The following is an 18599-nucleotide window of genomic DNA, read 5'->3' as shown; positions in this document are numbered from 1 at the left end:
AATTAAAATTTATCCTTTTATTTAAAATAAATCGTTAAAAAATCTATTCTGCCTTTCTAAATGAAATATTTTTGCACAATTTGTTTAGTCTGAATCATTAAGATGTAGTGATTCTAGTCAAGAAATGGTTTTGTTTCTTCTAGAGAAGTTAAAAGAATCTAACATAAAAGTGAAAATTAATATCCACTATAAAAGCTGACTATACTCCTATACAAGTTAAAACTTCCCTACAAATTACCAGTATAAAAGTTTAAATCAAGCAAACACTAAATTAGGCTTTGTAATAATGTAAATGTTTAAATTAATTGAGCATAAAAATGTAAATGACCCAAACATAAAAGTTGGGTCAATTGCAAACCTCATTTTAATAAGACAGACACACGGTGTAAATCTAACCATTTGTTTATTTTGTATTACTGAATCATCAGACAATGAGAAAATGACAATTCCTTTTTTCCCACACTGTCTTCTACTCTATTATATGATAATACAAACACCTAAAGCAAAACTTATCTAAGTTAAAGGTGGTCAAACCTGCATTCTTGTGGTTCTCAGAGCCGACCTGAACGCAGGCTGAACAATGACATGATAACCGGTGTTCTCTGTGCCGCTCTGCCTCTGTGAATCCAGTCTGGAGGACCTGGACTTGTGTCAGCGTTGTTGTTCAGACAAAGTTAAAATGCATTTATCTAAGACTGAACAACCTTCTGCTACTGGGCAAAAAATGCTGTAAAAAGAAATTCCCAATTAAAAGTGAAGGATTTACATTTTGAGATTATGGTGGTGATAAATCAAGAAAAAGAAGAAAGATGCTGGGTCCAAAAATGTCCAGAAGCACCACCTTTTAAGGCTCTTTTCCAGACATGAGGTTAATCTTCCAGTAAGGACATTAAGCCCAAAACATCCAAATCAAATTAGTCCGAAGTTTTAAGAAAAAGATTCTCGAATCGTGTTGTAATCTTTCAGAGTAGGTTATCCTTAAAAAAGTTCACCCTTAAAAACTGGGGAATCTGGGCTAAACTTTAAGGGATTTTTCTCTGCTTAATTGAGAAAAATCTTATGTTGTACTAATATTTGCACAAGACCAAGGCTGGAACTGATCAACAGTTTCAGACTGAGGACAAAGAGGCACAACAGCAACAGAACAAAGCAGTCGTATCTGACTGGCAGTGGATACTTGATAAGAGTAGACATCATTCCATACAAGCTTACCTCAATAGAAAAAAAAACAAAAACTATGGAGCAACAAAGTACACGTGCTTGTTCTGACAAAAATAAAACTACACAGATATTTTCTCTGCAGTTAGATGGACAGTCTCCTGTCTCTTCTGAGGTAGTAAATAAGTAGAAATATAATTAAAAAGCGAGTACAAAGAACAAACAATTCTACCAGTTTAACTGAGCTGTGTCTGTTTCTTTAAGAAGTGGAGATCCCGGATCAATACGCAGGTACCAGACAAAAGTGGGGACACACCTACTCATTCAGAGGCGTTTGCTTCATCTTTTCCACCTTACAGTACTGACAGCGTTCTCACACACACACACACACACACACACACACACACACACACACAATCATGTGTTTAAAATAACGTAAGAAACCCAAAATCCAATTCTTCTTTCAAGCCATTTCTGCTCTAATGGCTGGAAACTCCACCTTTTCCCAAACCAGCCCGAGGAATCACCTGGAGCACGTTTCACCTCCCTGAAAGGGAATGAGCTGGATGTAGAGCATTAGCTGCAGTTACACTGCACTCATCAGTTAATAAAAGGTCAAGAATGGAGGATGTGGCTCCTTAATGACTGTTTCTGTGCTTAAATTAGTGCCACGTGTCTAAATCAGTGGTTCCCAAAGTGGGGGGCCTGAGTTGGGACAAGGGGGGGCACAGCAAATGGGTCACCCTGTGGCCATCCTCTTAAAGTGAGGCTCGGACCCCATCAGAATCTTCCTCAATAAGAAGGATAAAGTGGTTTTTGGTGGGTTGTGTCACAGCTGCATCTACACGCTAAAACTGGTACAACAAGGCATATCTTGCCCTGGCCATGACCAGGTAAGGGTCAAGCAATCATAATGTGGGTAATAAAGAGAGACCAGTGTGTCGTATGTCTCAAAATATTCTCATTCTGAACAGAAAGAAAAGCCCACTGATTAGAAATAAACTACTGAGCTGTGGTAAATCATTTTACCACAGTAGAACTTCCCTCTTATGAAGTAGCATGCAGTTTCCTGAACTAAAAGCCTCACTAAAGCAGAGGAATTAGTACTTCCCTCCACCACTGACATGGTTTTAACTGTAACCAATGAAGTAGCAGCCAACAAACTAATGACTGTCTCTGCTAAACAAAGCTACCGCGGCACATTTCTTTGTACGTGTCATTATAAGGGCCGGGATGCATGCGGTAGTGGGCATGGGGGGACTTGACATTATTTTGGATGAAGACTGGTCTAAATGCATCAATAAAATCAAAGAGTGGATGGCAATGAAGTCCACATCAATCCTTCGTTTAACTGGCTGACAACCAACCATAAGAGGACACGGTTTTAATCAGACTTTACGACTAATTGTTCAAAACAAAACAATGATGAGCGACACTAAGAAGAAGACAACTGCCGGAGCCAAAAGACATAACTATTACTCATTTTTCAATCATCCTTTAATGGTAAGAAATCTAATAGTTTATGCAATTACTGCCTCAGAATGCAACTGTCTCGTTTCAACCTGCACCTGGTTGTAATGTGGTACTGCCACCACAAGGTGGCATCAATTTACCAAACTGTTCGCCGACCACCAGGAAAAAAACAACAGAACGGTTAACAGTGGTCAGGCTGCCAGCACCTCTTCTGCTGGTAAAAACTAGCATCACATAAATCTACAAGGTCGTTTACATCCACACCAAACATCTGATCATTATCTGCTAACCAGGTAACGCCTGTTCCACACTTGGCGAGAACTTTGTTCTTGTTCCCGGCACCACGAGAGCAAAATGATGCCATTTTGTTCTCCCGGTCCTGGTTTGGGAGTTCTTGAGGCTAGTTCTCGACGCAAAACTTGAATTGCCTGGCAACTGATTTATATTTCAGTACTGAAACAACATGATATTTATGTTGAGAAAACTGTAGGTTATAATGGAGCCTGGAGACTCAACCATCGACTTTCAGAATCAAATCTCCAAGATGTACTAAAGTCCGCCCACTTTGGTTCTGGTTAAATCAGTGTGAATGCAGCCCGGTTCTCCAGAAAGCACCGAGGTTCTGAGACTTCAGAACAGAGCAAAGAGTGAAAGAAAGCAGCTAAAGACAGCTGGAAAAAAGCAAAAGGTGGCTAAAAATATAATATCAAAGATAAAAAGGTTTACTTTAGTCCTTTTTGTTTCATTATTCCTAATATGTCATAGTTTGGAGAGGTGTGTCCACACTTTCGGCTGGTATACAAATCTCCAACTTCAGCGATTAAAAACTGCTTGGAATAATTTTGCATAAAATATCTGACAAGGTAGAGGTAGACAGTTTTAATTAGAGCCTCACATTTTTACACATCTAAACACATACACGCTTGTATCCACATTCATACATGCATGCGTGTATACATGCACACTAAATGAATGGGTAGGTGTGTAAATCTGCACATGGACCCCACCGGCTGCACATGTGCTGCAAACAGTGCCGAGTATTTGTAAACAAGTCAGAGCCGCTCTGCTAGACTGACAATGTGCTTACATTATTATCTAAAGCACCATTTTCAGCTTCAGGTTAAAAAAGTGGTACTAATCACTCAACATGTACGCCGAGTCTATATCAGCTTCCTGATAGATTTAGGTCGGGTTCTTGTTTGAAATATGCCAAAAGCTAAGAGTTGTGTGTCATAAAATCAAGCTTCATAGTTTAAATCTAGAGACACAATTAAGTGCCAAAATAACTAGAGGCAAATACAAAAAAAAAAAAAAAAAAAAAAGACACCCTCAGTTATTTATGTTTGAGGTACAGATCAACCTAATCCTTTTAGAAATGTCATAAGTGCTTCAACCCAGTCAAGAGGTCAGGCACTCTTAGAGAGGCACAACAGTAGCATTTTAAGACATCGGTGCAATGCTAATGAAAAAGTCCTTCAACAAGGAGTCCGTGGAATTAAGGCAGGAGAGCGAGCAGAATCTCTCTCCCCTTCTAAAGTATCCTCTGTACGATATTAGCTCTTCTACCAGCTTCACCAGGGCGTCCGTTATTAGCAGGCTGCTGTTTTCTTTGTGCCGGGCGACACTCTTAAAGGAAACCTGCTTCCCGTCCAGGTTCCTGGACCAAGTAAAGACGGAGGCCAAAAAACAACCCTGGAAGAATGTGTGGTCGAAAATAGTAGAAAATATGGAGTTTTTTTTGTTTAAGCCATTTAGAAATTAACACTGAACTCTGTTAGAAAATAAAGTCACATATTCACAGCAAGCTGAAGCAGCGGTTCAGGTCTAGCCTGCTTTTCCGCCATCTTCCACTCGGCTACATGAGAAACGGGGTACGGACCAACACTTTCCAACATGCTTTCACGGTGCGGGCTGCCATCCGCCGTCCATCTGCACTGCAGGCAGACATCTCAACAGAAACACGGGGATCTGCCTCACAGACTTAGTTCGGGATGTGGAATACTTCCACACGTATGTTTCACAGCTTGTCTTGCTGTAACTGGCGCCTGTTCCTACTGGCCATTAAAACTTCACCAACACATCTTTAATACAACTAACTGTACAAAAAAATCTCTAAACTGCATCTGAAGTCTTCTTGTTAGGAATTTTGTCTGAAAGGAGGCTAACTTTGGAAGATGGGATCGCTAAAGCACCGCTAATGTCCCCTCAGCAGATTCAGGGGGGAAGAAAAAATGGAATTTGGAATTCTGGACTTTTTCCAAGAGTTGTGTTCAGATTTAATGTGTAGTGCACTGGCAAAAGGCAGCCACACATGAAACTTCCTTTTTAAAAAATGTATGTTTTAGGCCCCCCACACAAGCATCAGAGTTCTGAGAAAAGTCTTGGAAAGGGACAAGAGGGGGTGTAGAAGTATTTTAAAAGTTTAACAGGAGTTTAAGGCTTATTGAACAAGCTGCTGTGCAGACGCGCTGAGCATCACTGCCACCCAGTCCCAGTTAGCAACTAGTAAATTCACCCAGTGGAAGTCATGAACTAAGAACTTACTGCATCAAATGTTTTGGCCTGCAAATGTCTGAACATGGACTTTTTTAGCCAACAGCAGCAGCAGGTTGCAGCCTTGCGTGATTTGGCATCACTTTAGATGAAAAAATAAAAAGGTAAGTGCATTTTACTCCAACAGCAGGAAAGTAGTTCATGTCACCGCGATTTGACCTACGAGGGCCCTTACACACCAAACCAACAGTCTGAAGTGTTTGAATAAACAAAAAGCAACCGAACACACCACGAAGGTCACGTTCACACCGCAGGTCTTAATGCTCAGTTCAGATCATTTCGCGTGTTCAGTCCGCAGTCCTGAAGACGTGATGCCACCCGCATCACGCTGCTTGCAAGGTGAATATAGAAGCTACATCAAATATCTCAGCGTTTGGTTCAGGACTGAGGACAGGGTGGAGCAGGAGGTCTACAGGAGGACCGGTGCAGCGTCTGCAGTGATGCGGACTCTGCATCGGTCTGTCCTGGTGAAGAAGCTGAGCCGAAAGGAGAAGCTCTGGATTTACTGGTCCATGTACATTCCTACCCTCAGCCATGTCACCAGCTGTGGGTGGAAACAGGTACATCCGTTTCAAATGTCACTGCCCTCATATTTCCAGGCATCCATTTCATTTGCGTGGTCGTTAGCTGATATATCCACCAGAGGGCCGTGTTTTCACATTGCTTTCAATCGACAGTGAGCATGGTGACGGAGGAAGAGATTGTGATAAGTTAAGAGAAGGACGTAGGGATATAAGGTGAAAGTGCAGTAGATGGTAATCTGTGCAGCCACATCACAGGTTATTCTCCTTTGTTCCTTTCACAGGACAGACAGCTCAACACTGCCCCTTGGTGGTACTATGGTTGCTCTGCCAGGGCACAGACAAAAACGGACAAAAGTCTTTTGTGTCGAGCATAAAGGGACCTAAAGAAATATGGTGAGAAGCACCTCAGCTTCCATGGGTGGCTTTGTTCAGAAAGTCCTGGCTGTTTGGGGAAGGGTGGATAAAATCAAATTGTGACATAGCTAAATAGAGCCTACCCCTAACAGACTATAGTAGCTTTGGAAAAGATCGGATATGGATCCAACTTAGACCACAAAAGTGGTCCGAGTTGGATTTTGAAAGAATCAGATTTGTGTTGTTCAGATTGTCATAAAGATCAGATTTGGCTCAAATATAAGCAGAAAAGTAAAAACATGATATTTTATGACGGTCTGAACAAAATTAACCAGATTTCTTCAAATCCGACCCAGACCACTTTCATATGTGGTAATAGAGAGGATACAGATCTAATGTTTTCCAAAGTGGCCTCAGTCTCAGCTGTTACGTGGTTGAAGTGAGACGGACGCCTAAACAGCGTGCTGAACATCCGGGTCGCTTCAGGGCTGCAGCAAAATAAGATAAAAACAAATCAGATCTCAGCAGAATTGAGCATTTAGACCTGCAGGCACAGCCAAAGACACTGAAGAAGACATGTCAGGCCAGGAGGGGGCGTTGGTGCCATAATGTGTGCAGTGTCTGCTGAATCATCATCAGCTAGTCTTCATTTTCTTCACATCTTTGTGAAAGTGCTCCTTGTTTTAGAGAAAAAAAACAACAAATGACTTGTAAGTTTAGCCGTTAGCCTCCCTTTTCATAAAAAGACATGTTGATTTAACGTGTTCAAATGGCTGAAAACAGAACAAACTGTTTGGTGTATGAAGGCCCCCCCAAGAACAAAACATGTTTATGAAGTGCAGTCTAGCTTTACAGTTATTGTTAACTGTAATTATCAACTGTATTTAAAAATATTAGACTTTTCTAGTGTAAAAATAGACTAATAATGTCTAATACTGATTTTTTAATAATGGTTGATGATAAATTTTGGTATTTAATATATTTATCTGATGTACTTGACCATGTTAGCTTGTCACAGGCAGAAAAGTGCTGCTAAGATTCAATCTTTTGAAATTATTCAACTGTAACTGAGCGCAACCTCTGTCAGCTCTGTAAGGATGCTCATGCTCCAATATTTTTACATGAAAAGAAAAATCAAATAAAAGTGACCTGTTTTAAAAAATAAGACAGAAATGAATGATATGCTGTAGTGTTTTCCAGAATAATCTTAACAGCTGGAGGACTTTCAGCATCCTGTGAAGAGTTTTAAAAGCTGCAGTTCCTAAAACATTCAAAGGTTATTTCTTTAATCATGAGGTAATACTGATGAGGTGATCGGTTGTTACACATCTGTCTTAAAAACAAAGATGCTGTTCTCATTCTCACATGAAGGCGATGCTTGAGGGGACAGAGCTGCTTACTGCTGGAAGGCCTGGTAATAGTGAGGTAGGGAGCTGGAAGTGCTCATACCAGGACTGTACGCCTGAGGTAGCTGGCTGTGGTTGTGGACTCCAGGACCTTGTGGTACATGAGGCTGTGGGGGCTGGAAGAAAGTGAAAGGCCCAGGAGCTTGGGAGGACAGCCCAGTGGAAGAGGATGGAGAAGAGGCGGTGGTGGTGGAGGTGGCAGGCGGATAGCTCATCACTAATCCCCCCATCCCCATGTGAGGGCTGTAAGGTGGCAGGCCGAAAGGCAAAAAGCTCAGCAGAGGCCCGAGGTCCATGTTAGTGGTACAAGACAGCTCAGTTGTGGAGATGGCGGGGCTCCTCGACAGCAGGTGGGCGTCGCCGCCAGCGTTCACGCCATCGCCCAACGCCTCCCGCTGGGGGGAGGCAGAGGTAGAGGAGTTGACTGCGCTCAGGTGAGGCGGGGGGGCACTCTGGAGGTCCAGCAGGAAACTATCCATGTCAGAGCGAGGATAGGAGGTAGATCCATGCTGGTAGCGGGACATGTTGCTGTAAGGCTGCTGCTGAGGGGCTGCAGGGGGCTGCATGTGATGGTGAAGGGGGTGGGAAGTTTGGGGGGACACGTGGTGACCCACACCCATATTTGAGGATAAGGACCCCTGCATGAGGCCATGAGGGTGGCCCATCCCTGGGACAGGATTAGGCATGGGGTAGGAGGTACACATGTCCCGAGCAAAACCCTCCATGGGCTCCTTGGAGACGGAGCCCAGATCAGGGGTCACCGGGCTGGGCTCCTCCTTCACCGGACAAAGGGTCGCAGGGGTCAGACTAGCCACGGGTGTGCTGGGGTTGCACGGTGACGTCAGCACCGACTCCTGTGCATGGCTCTTTTTTAAGTGGCGCGTCAGGTGGTCTCGGCGTCCGAAGCGTTGCGCACAGCGGGGGCAGAGGAAGTCACGGCGTCCCGTGTGCACCACAGCGTGGCGCCGTACATCCTTTCGGGTGTAAAAGCGGCGGTCGCATCGTTCGCATGAGTACTTTCTCTCTCTCACCGGCACGTTGGTGCTGCCCTCTGGTGGAGGAGGCCTGTCGCCGTGGTCACCCAGGTTGTCCAGCAGGGAAGAAGACTCGTCTCTGCAGGCCAAGCCTGCTGCAGCGCTGTGGGAAGCCACCAGGTGGCGACGGTAACCCAGCTGAGTGTTGTACTGCTTCCCGCAGTCCTGGCAGTGGAAGACCTGCCTGCTGGCTGGAAGGTTGTCGTGCAGCTGGCCTTTCAGATGATCCTGCTGATGGAACATGGTCTAACAGAAGGAACAACGAGGGCTTTGCAGCTGCACAGGGACTCCAGCCAAGAGCCTGAGCAGGTATGGACAAGAATCATGAGGAGGAAACACCATCAGTCTGCAGATCTCTAGCAGTTTTGTTTGCTTCAGGAAGCAGAGTTAATGCTAAGAGCTGCTTTTTTGACACTTTGATGGTCTCTTGTAATGATGACTAGCGGTCCGCCCAGCCTTACTGGGGCACGCCTGTTTCCAGCACCTGGTTTCTGTGGCAGCAGCTGCCATAACAACCCCAAAAGGGCTGCAGGGATGAGGAGCTTCAGAGGTGCAGACTGGGTTTATGTGTTGACGGAGTAGAGTCGTATTCAGCAGCCCTAAACACCAACGTAACTGCAGCTGAGTCACAGAAGAAGCTTGACTTCTTTACGGACCTGCAAGACAGAAAAAAATATCCAACAGTGTTATTTTGTGCACATGTATCTTTTAATCGAGACAAAATGGACTCAACCATGTTTATACACGTAAATTAAGTAACTTTTAGTTGCACGTGTAAAACTTTACACATGAACACATATTACAAACTGCACAAACATTAAGATTTTGCACATATATTTTTACCCTCAACCTGACAGAAATGTGTGTGTGCGCATTGCCTGATGCACACAGATAAAATTAAATCTGTCCATGGATCTTGCATGTACTTGTTGGATTTTGCAACTCTTGCCCTCCTTCCTGCCTCCAGATTCCTCACAAGTCCACAAAAGCATGGTGTGTTCATGTGCTGGCAGAAAGCTGGGTCATCTGGGTTTTCAAAGGGCCTGATGAGATGCATTTGATTTTTTCCAGATTCCATGCTTTGTATTTTTTCTCTTGAATTCTGTATTTTCCTCTGTAACCCAGGAGTCTGCAGTTCTGGTCCTCAAGGGCCAGAATCCTGCAGGCTCTCAATGTTTGCCCTTTCAGGAGTGTTGAAGCAAGGAAATATTAAAAACCTGCAGGACAGTGGCCCTTGAGGACCAACTTTGGAAACCCCTGTGTTTGTGTGTGTATATATTATATATATATATATATATATATATATATATATATTATAATTAGTGCTGGGCACGTTGACGCAACGCTTAATTATTGCCGTTAATTTTTTTAATCGCGCGTTAAATTTTTTATTTTTTTTTTTCTGGCTGCCGACTTTGAAGACAGAAACATGGCGTCCATGTCTCTCTTCCCTGCTGCAGCGGTGTGTCTGATGTAATCAGGAGAGAGCGGGTTAATTAAAATGAAGAGACGTTTACTGTCTGGAACTTAAGAAAGAAGAAAAAGAATCGACGTTTCTCTTTGTCAAATTGCATACAGATGGACAGAACATTGTAATTTTTGGATGGGAAACTTTTTTATTATTTTTTATTTTTAAATAAATGCGGTTTTAATTTATGCAAGACAGCAATGGTAGGACATGCTTTCTAACTTTTACAAACGTGAAGCTCTTTAAATAATTTGTTGTCTTAACTGTGTTTGTTGGTGATAGAAATGGTTTTACTGAGCTGGTAGCTGAGATTCTGGACTTTCTGTGGATACCACACATGTTTAGAGTTACATCTACAGACCTGAAGCTACACCCGGAAACGAGATGTTAACCCTTAACTCCCGGTAGCGGGGGCTAAAAAATAAAGTTTAGAGAATTTATAGGCCAGAAATGTGGATAATGAAGCAGTGAAGGTGCATGGATGGAAGTTATTGTGCATATTGTGAATATTTCTCTCTCCTCACCATCTAGAAGCTGTGAGATTCTCATCCTGCTTTCTGTCTGTTCACCTGATGCTGATATTCATCACATATTGTTCCTTCTGTGTTTAGAAGGAAGCAGCTTCACAGCTTTAAATTCATCCTGCTGACTTTTTACCTTTTAGTTAGTAAATCCTGAACATTTCATTCTTCTGTCTCATAAATATGTGATTTTATATATGAAGAAATATTTTAACTGTTGCTGTTTAAAGAGAAAACTGCTGCTAAACCTGTTTATGTGTTTAGTGCAGGTCTGCAGCCTTTCCAATCCAAAGAGCCATTTTTCCCTCAGCCAGCTAAATAAAACTCCTTTAGAGACGCAGATGTTACCAGACTTTTCAAAAAGGCAAGTTAATATATATTTTTAATGAAGAGCCACCATGTTATTTTTGAAGAACCAGATTTTTATTTCCATTTTTAAGGTTTTAAAATAAAGAAAAAATATAAAACCTTTATAAAAAAAGAGGATAGACAGACTTTCTGCTAAGGCAGGGATACTCAATTCGGTCCTACGAGGGCCGCAATCCAGCAGGTTTTCCATGTATCCCTGCACCAACACACCTGAGTCAAATTAGGTGGCTCTAACAGCCAATCAGGTTCTACACAATGACTCATTAATTTGACTCAGGTGTGTTGGTACAGGGATACATGGAAAACCTGCTGGATTGCGGCCCTCGTAGGACCGAATTGAGTATCCCTGTTCTAAGGGATGTTGATATTTGTGGAAAATGATGTAAAAGAAAAAAAATCCCTGGTTTCCAACCTAATGACAAGAAAGATAGATTTAAAAAAATATTTTAGCCACGTATCTAGAGGCATTGTGGAAGGTCCAGAGAGACACTTGCAGCTCCAGAGTTGCAGGCTGGAAACCACTGATGTCGTGTTTGTAAACCAAAATTAACTGCATTTTCTTTTTATAGCTGTAGGACTTTTTTAAAGGAAAGAGACATTCTGTGTGTAACTATGCGATTAATCGCGATTAATCGCATGACATGCTGCGATTAATCGCGATTAAAAAGTTTAATCGTTGCCCAGCACTAATTATAATATATATATTAATTTCATAACAAATATAATTTTTTAACTTGTCCTGTCCAGCATGGCGGCAGCAGAATGATGGTCTGGCTGCTGTGTTGTCCTGAACAAGTTTGCTTTGCCAAGAGGAGCTTTATGGGTATAAGCCTGATATTTATTTTTTATCTTATTTATTTTGAATTATGGAATTAATGTAATCTTGCTGGACCTGACTGGAGGGGACAGGAAAAAAGGAGAAAAATGAAGTAAGAAGGAAAGTGGAAAAAAGAAAGAGAAGACAGAGAGAAGAGAAGACAGTAGATAGAAGCATCGAGCCTTCAATCCAGCCTAACAGCAGATAAGCAGCTGCTACACCTGTACAGAAACACAACAGAGAATTTCCTACAGCGTTTACAGGTAAACTAAGCTGACAATCATCAGGAGTTCCTCAAGCGCATAACCAAGACAGCAACAAGAAGATGTATCACAACAACAACCAAGGTACCACAAACACAGTGTATGAACCCACTGGACACTAGAGGCTGACATTTTTTCATGGGAGTCAGTTTTACTGTTGCTTTAACAGATTAATTAAGGCACAACGTTGTCCCATCAAGTGATTGTCTGCCAGAAACTGATTATAAGGTACTACTACGATACTAGTTGGTCAGTAAATTGTACAGTAACTCCTGAATGAAAGCAGACCACTTTCATAGATTCTGCATTTTATTGACAAGAAATGTACTGCAATCAATTAAAAAAAGCCTTGATCAGTGGAAATGAAACTTTAGTTTCTGATTAGAGCACCTCTGCAGCTGCAATTGATCCGGTCGGTTTTATACCGAGAGGAACAGCCGCAGACCAGAGAGAAAACTGCTGTGCGGCGGCCGTCTCATCAATTTCTGGCAGACATTCAATTTAAGGCACAACACCGGCCGCTGCTTCCCCACCGGAACCGAAATAAGGAAAGGAATGGAACTAGCAACACCCGCGGAGAAACCGATATGGCAAAAAATGATTTAAACCATGTACTGTTTTATTGTTGTTCCCTTCTTTTTTTATTCTAACAAAAAAAAAAAAGAAGCTAGAAACACTTACCAGCTGGTCTAAAAAAAGAACGGTGAGAACATTAATTTAATTCAATGTATTGCCTAAAGACTAAATCAATTTTAAAAAGTGAGCCATTCTAGCGGGATGGGATCGGGAGTAATTTTATCGGGATTGGGATGGGACAAGACTTTTTTCTGTGGGAGTGGGATGGGACAGGGGTGAAAATCCACTCCCGTGTCAACCTCTACTGGACACCTCAGTAACTGTGTCAGCATGCAGAGGATGAGGAATGAGGAGGATCAGAGATGAGTGTGATACTGCAGATGTGACCACGTCTCTAGACTCAGACTAGGGCAGTCCAGAGACCCGGGCCATCAGCAGCAATCCTAGAACACCAACCCAAGCCCCCCCACCATGAAGACCACTCTGGACCCACCCAAAAGGCGGCAGAGAGGGTGGTAACAGGGCACAAGATTGGCAACAGCAGACCCCACCAGGCACCACCCATCCAGGGCGACCAGAGCGAAGGGCCCTGGGTAAAGGAAATTGTTGTTTTCTCCTTGTTTTCAATTGATCAGCCAGGAGCCTTCTAGATTTGTTGCCATGTCCAAAGTTTTCCATTTTGAGACTGCTGCAGGGTGTTATGGATTATTGCATTATGGGATATGTGCCGCTGACTGACTGGATGCACACAGAATATTTCCAAATCCGTACATAATGTGGGTACTTGATGCAGATTTTACAGTCGATTACTCACTGGGTGCTACGTTTTAGCTAACTCAGTATATGCTAGTATTATTAGCAGCTAGATTATAAAGATCAGAATTTCTTGGTTTTTGGAGAAGTTTTAGTACAAACACAGCTGTCAGTCTTTCAAACAAGTTTTCAGCAACTTCGTCCAACATAAATAATATCTGCATGCAGATCTCTTAATTTGACAGATTGGATTTAGATGGTTTCAGTCAGAGGCTTCTTCAGGTCTGCTAAAGTAAGGACAACAGACTTACATAAAGACATCAGCATTTGCTCATTTAATTTATTGACTTATTTAAATAATTAATTATTCATTATAGAGTAACAATATAATCTCCCTTTCTGGATTTATCAAGGGTATTCTATTCTAAATAAAACATATTCTATTAATATCCCCGTCAGCATGTTATTCTAATTACTCAGTCCTTATCTGGTCATCCTGCACCGCTCCAATGTTTGAGTTTATCTAAGCTTCAATTAAAATCTTTATTCCACAGGGATAAAATTAATCCACACAAGAGATTTTATCCTGGCAGTTTTCTCCTGTAACTCAAACCGTGTTGCATTTCTGGACACATTTAAGCTCAGACTTTTTTCATTTTAGAAAAAGCATCTTGAACTTTTCTTGAGTCATTGGTCAAAAAAAAAAAAGGAGGAAAACTTGCTCCAGCAAACATTAAAACTCTGAGAAGGTTCCTGCGATCAAATGAAGCCCTTATTACAAGAGTAAACACAGAAACTGCCCCCCTCCCAAAAATAAAAAAGTAAAATAATCTAAAGATCACATTTTTGGTTGTCTGCACCATTATATCAAATTCTGTGTAACTGGAAGCTGTTGGTGGACATTAGATTTATTTCTACTTTTTTTCTACTGTATGTATATCCTAAAAATCATATATACACATATATACTAAATACTGGTTCTTGCTAATGCCAGAATAGTTAGAGGAAATCTGAAACTGAAGCCAAGCTAAAGGCTCAGGTCTGAAGAGGATATTCCTGCTTACTGTTTGGGATTATTAGTGGGAACAAGTTTGTTTTGTTCCTGGTCTGCATGACAGATGCCAGTTATTCCCTCCAAACAGATTAAATCACCCTTGTTGAATGTCTTTAGTTGGGAAAGAGCAGAGGACAGAGGTTTCATCCAGATAAAAAAAGAAACTGAAAAGTTCTTTTCTGCTGGATAACTTTGCTGTGCTGAGCGTGAGGCCGTCAGCGTGCGATGGTCCGCAGAGGAAACGCAATCACGACTCATCAGCTCATCTTGGCAGCGTTTTAATTCCAGATATGTGGTCTAGTTTCTTTATTTCCACTGTTCCAGTTTTAGTTGTGTGTCAAAACGCAGAGCTTTGCGGTGCAAACATGGACCATGGTTATTCAGACATAAGAACTGGTTTCTGGTTTCCTCTCCAAATCCTGAAAAAAACTTTTACGTCAGATTTTCATTGGCCCATAACTGCATGTGGGAAGGTGTTAAAATATATGTTTTAAATATTACTTTTTCTTAGAGTATAAAACACATTTTGTTTATGCAAGTTCTTCATTTTTATTTCTGATCCTAAATGTTGGGCTGTTCAGTGCCCATTCTGAATTTCACATAAAGAATCTGTAAAACTGACTACAAATTAAAACCATTACAGTTTTATTATCTTCAAAATAAAAAAAACATAAAATGTCCCAGCGGTTGGGCCCATTAACAAAACCTGAACTATATAATTGTACAGATGGAGAAATTTTGGTTAGAAGAAAGTTTAAAAATTAAAGTGACAAATAATTGTAAATATCTGATGCAAGGGTCAAAATATTTCATGTTAATAAAAAAACTAATAAAAAATGAATATAAAACACAGACGGAAGCTACAAGGAAGAATTCTAATATGTGAGAGGTGAAATTGCTCCATCTTTGGGATCAGAAATAAAAATGGAGAACTTGTATAAAAGAAAATGTGTTTTATATTTTAGGAAAGAGTCATCATTGAACTTTAAATTAAAACAGAGATCAGATATTTTAATACATTCCCACATGCAGGAAAGCTTTATTCTGGATTTGGAGAGGCTGCCATCCAGAACCAGTTCATAAGTCTGAAGCTGAGGCGTATACAAATGTGTTTTCTGAAGGCCCAAACATGGTCAACCAGAAAGCCTGAGTCATTATTTTGGCATTTTGAGGAGCTGGCATGCCTACTAGTTATGATGCATGACAGCTCTTTTTGTATATTCTGAGAAAGGAGGTGGAGGTGGTGGAGGTGTGTGACTGTACTAAATTTCATATTCTTATGTGGTGTAGTTCTGGACTGGATATTTTCTGAGGAGACGACGGTCTTTTGGAGTGACGGGGGACTCCTGAGGACCTTCTATGGCCCTGTGGTGGCATCAGCCATCCTGTACGGTGAGGTCTGCTGGAGCAGCAGCATCACAGGGAGACAAAGTCATCAGGAAGTCCAGCTCTGTCCTGGGCTGTTCTCTGGAGGAGGTAGGAGACAAAGGGTCCTGGCAGACCTGCCCTCCATGCTGGACCATGAGTCCCACCCCCGGCAGGACGCCTGTCTGCCCTGGAGAGCAGCTTCTGGGACAGACTGATCCATCCTCGCTGTGTGAAGGAGAGACACCGCAGGTCTTTCCTCCTGCTACTGTCTCGCCTTACAATGAACACATGGAGACTGTCTTTACATGTTTATGTACATGTTTATATACTGGACATACTCACCCTGTCAGACCAGATACTAGACATATTATTACTTATTTGTGCACGTGTGTGTTCTTGTTTGAAATCACGCGTGTGTTCTTGTTTGAAATCACGTGTGTGCTTCTGCTTACTGCCTCTGTACTGTTGCAACAAAGCAACTTTCCCACTGAGGGACTAATGAAGGTTTTTCTTATTCTTGAGATACTGACACCTGAAAAAGGAGGAAAAAAAGACGTAGGAAAGTCACACCAACAGAATCCATCCAAGCAAACTAAATTTTCCAGTATACCTATCAGATAAATGGGGAACTGGGGAACATTTCTGAATCTTTTGAGACTCATGTGTGGGATATCCTATTTGTTCAAAATGGAAAAGGAAAAAAAATTAACAATAAAATTAAGTTAGTGCTAACTGGCCAGAAAAGCCCAGACATTCCTCACAGCAGAAAAAGCAGAAAATGTCCACAGAAAAACGTGGAAAGACCTTTAGAAAGGCTGGAGAACTTTTCATCAGGGCTACTTTAAAAGTAAAATGTGGCTGTTAGGAAGATAAAAGGAAGAAATAAGGACTGGATCAAGACTTTCTGGCCAACACTGTGCATACATACAAGCTTCCTTTCACTAGTTTGAGTTCATATAGTCATTATTGACATCAATAGTTTCTTGTGTCGTTACATTTTTAAAATAACTATCAACATTTTAAAGGTGTGAGGAGAAAATCTCGGTAAACGGACTAAATAAGCACTTTACATGAGGAGAAAAGTGGCTCCTGATGCAGATAAAACTCAATCACACTACTTTTTACTAGTTAAAACCGGTCCAGTTTGGTCAGATAAAGGCTAAATGAGTTCTGCACCGATGGACGCTCGGCCGCGGTGGACACGTCCAGGCTGGGGGGACTGGTGGGACGGGGCTAAGTTTCACTGCTAGCCCGCTGGTGTTTACCAAAGTGTCCGGAGGGGGAAATTTAGCTTCGGTACTTAATCATACCGGATTATTACACATTATATATCTAAACAATGCCCAGTAGTAGTGTTTAATGTGACTATGGAGGCAGTGCGAGCGTTTTTTGGACCCGCACGCTGGTTAAAAACAAAAGATGAACGCTTCACAAGTTGTGTCGGAGTTTGTCCTGCGGGAACCAACTGTTACCGAGCGGCGCGGACGAAGCTCCGGGCACCGGGAAAGCAGACACAAACACGGCCGCTACTTACCGACTGCGCCTCCGTCCCGCTCCCCGTCCACTCTCCGCTGCTCCACACCGACATTTTGGGGCTAAGTTTTAAAGTCGTCTCTGGAGTCGGGGCCTGGACTGCTGGGCGCCGCGCTGGAAGCCATGCATTCTGGGAGGGTGACGTCACACCCCGGGCTCAGAGGAACTCCAGCAGAGCGCACATCCTCCTCCTGTCCTAACCCCCTCACCCATGAGCCAGGCTACAGGGGCGAAGCTAGAGGGGTTGCACTGGCCACCTCTGAAACCTGCTTGGACTCCACAGGTGTCTCCTCAAGCGATGGACACTGGAGGGGGACGGGAGGAGAACTGGTTGAGGTCTCTTCCCAGACTTGCATGGGTCACCAGTATCCCTACACCAGTTTGAAGTAAATTATAAAGTAGTTTCCTAAATATCCATCTTTTAAAAATATCAACATGTAGGTGCATTCTCTAGAAGAGATTTAGTTCCTGTGCAGCTACAAGTACGGATGTTATGTTAAGCTATTAACCTGATGTTAGCATGAAGCTACGTAGCAGTGCTAATCTAGATAATTCTAGATTTGTTTTATGATCATGTGGGGAAACCAGGTCATATTTAGGGACTAAACATCAATTCAGTTCATCAAGATTTTCACATTGGAGCTGGAAATAAACTAGAAAGAGGTGCAAAGAGAAGCTCAGTATTCATATTACTTAGCGCTGACTAAGCTAGCGCTACATGATCCAGTTTCATTTAAACAGGAGGCTAGCAAGGCTGCTAGCTGGTTTCAAAGTAGCTACAGCATGAAAAGGTGGAGAAATGGATCCTGTAACCAGTCTGGTTTAGTAGAGGAAGATATAAGAATGGAGAGATCTGACTTTTTAATAAAGAGTAATCAGACCGAGACAGATCCCAGTCCCAGTATGAGACACAAGAATCCAGTCTACCACCACCACCAGACAGTAGACCAGAACTGATCCCCCTTTTCTACTCGGTGATCCAGACTATTAATGTAAACAAACATTGTCACAACTCTTCACCTCTCTTGTAACCTTATCATGGTGAGGATGTTTCTTCCAGCGTGTTTTAAACGTGTTTTTAACACAGTTTTCTGGTTAGAAACTGGGTCCCGGTCCCCCTCAAAATGGTGGAGAAAGCTTTGGTGATGTGCATTTTTTATATGAGCCCCCTGATAAAGTCTTACCCAAACTCTGGCACCCCATTTATAAAAGTCTAGATCCATCACTGCTTCTACATTGCATTTTATCAGCTTTACAACTTTAATAGAAAAAATATTACCTGGAAAACCACTCATTCTATACCATACAAGGTTTATTTGCAAAGCACTTCATAAACAATACATGCATGCAGGATTCGAGCCGCTGAAATCTGCAA

The 18599-nt window shown here is 42.1% G+C and overlaps 1 protein-coding gene across 5 annotated transcripts in view; it reads right to left on the bottom strand.

Annotated features, from left to right (window-relative positions):
* The window catches only part of LOC121651848 (zinc finger protein PLAGL2-like), a 33683-nt gene extending 16232 nt beyond the window's left edge, over nt 1-17451 (bottom strand). The window contains exons 1-2 of one of the 5 annotated variants that reach the window (XR_006012508.1): nt 17226-17451; nt 1536-9158 (exon numbers count right to left, since the gene is read on the bottom strand). Coding sequence is in view for 1 of the 5 variants with exons in the window: in XM_042004285.1 (XP_041860219.1) it covers nt 7459-8745 (1287 nt within the window). In the remaining 4 variants the exon portion in view is untranslated. Of the gene's footprint in view, nt 1-386; nt 9159-17225 lie in introns of those variants that run through there. The other 4 variants (XR_006012506.1, XR_006012504.1, XR_006012507.1 and 1 more) reach the window with 4 other exon arrangements.
* Nucleotides 17452-18599: the final 1148 nt, after the last annotated feature.

Source organism: Melanotaenia boesemani, chromosome 13, assembly GCF_017639745.1.
Source record: "Melanotaenia boesemani isolate fMelBoe1 chromosome 13, fMelBoe1.pri, whole genome shotgun sequence".
NCBI lineage: Eukaryota > Metazoa > Chordata > Actinopteri > Atheriniformes > Melanotaeniidae > Melanotaenia > Melanotaenia boesemani.
This window is presented reverse-complemented; position numbering and strand designations above follow the sequence as displayed.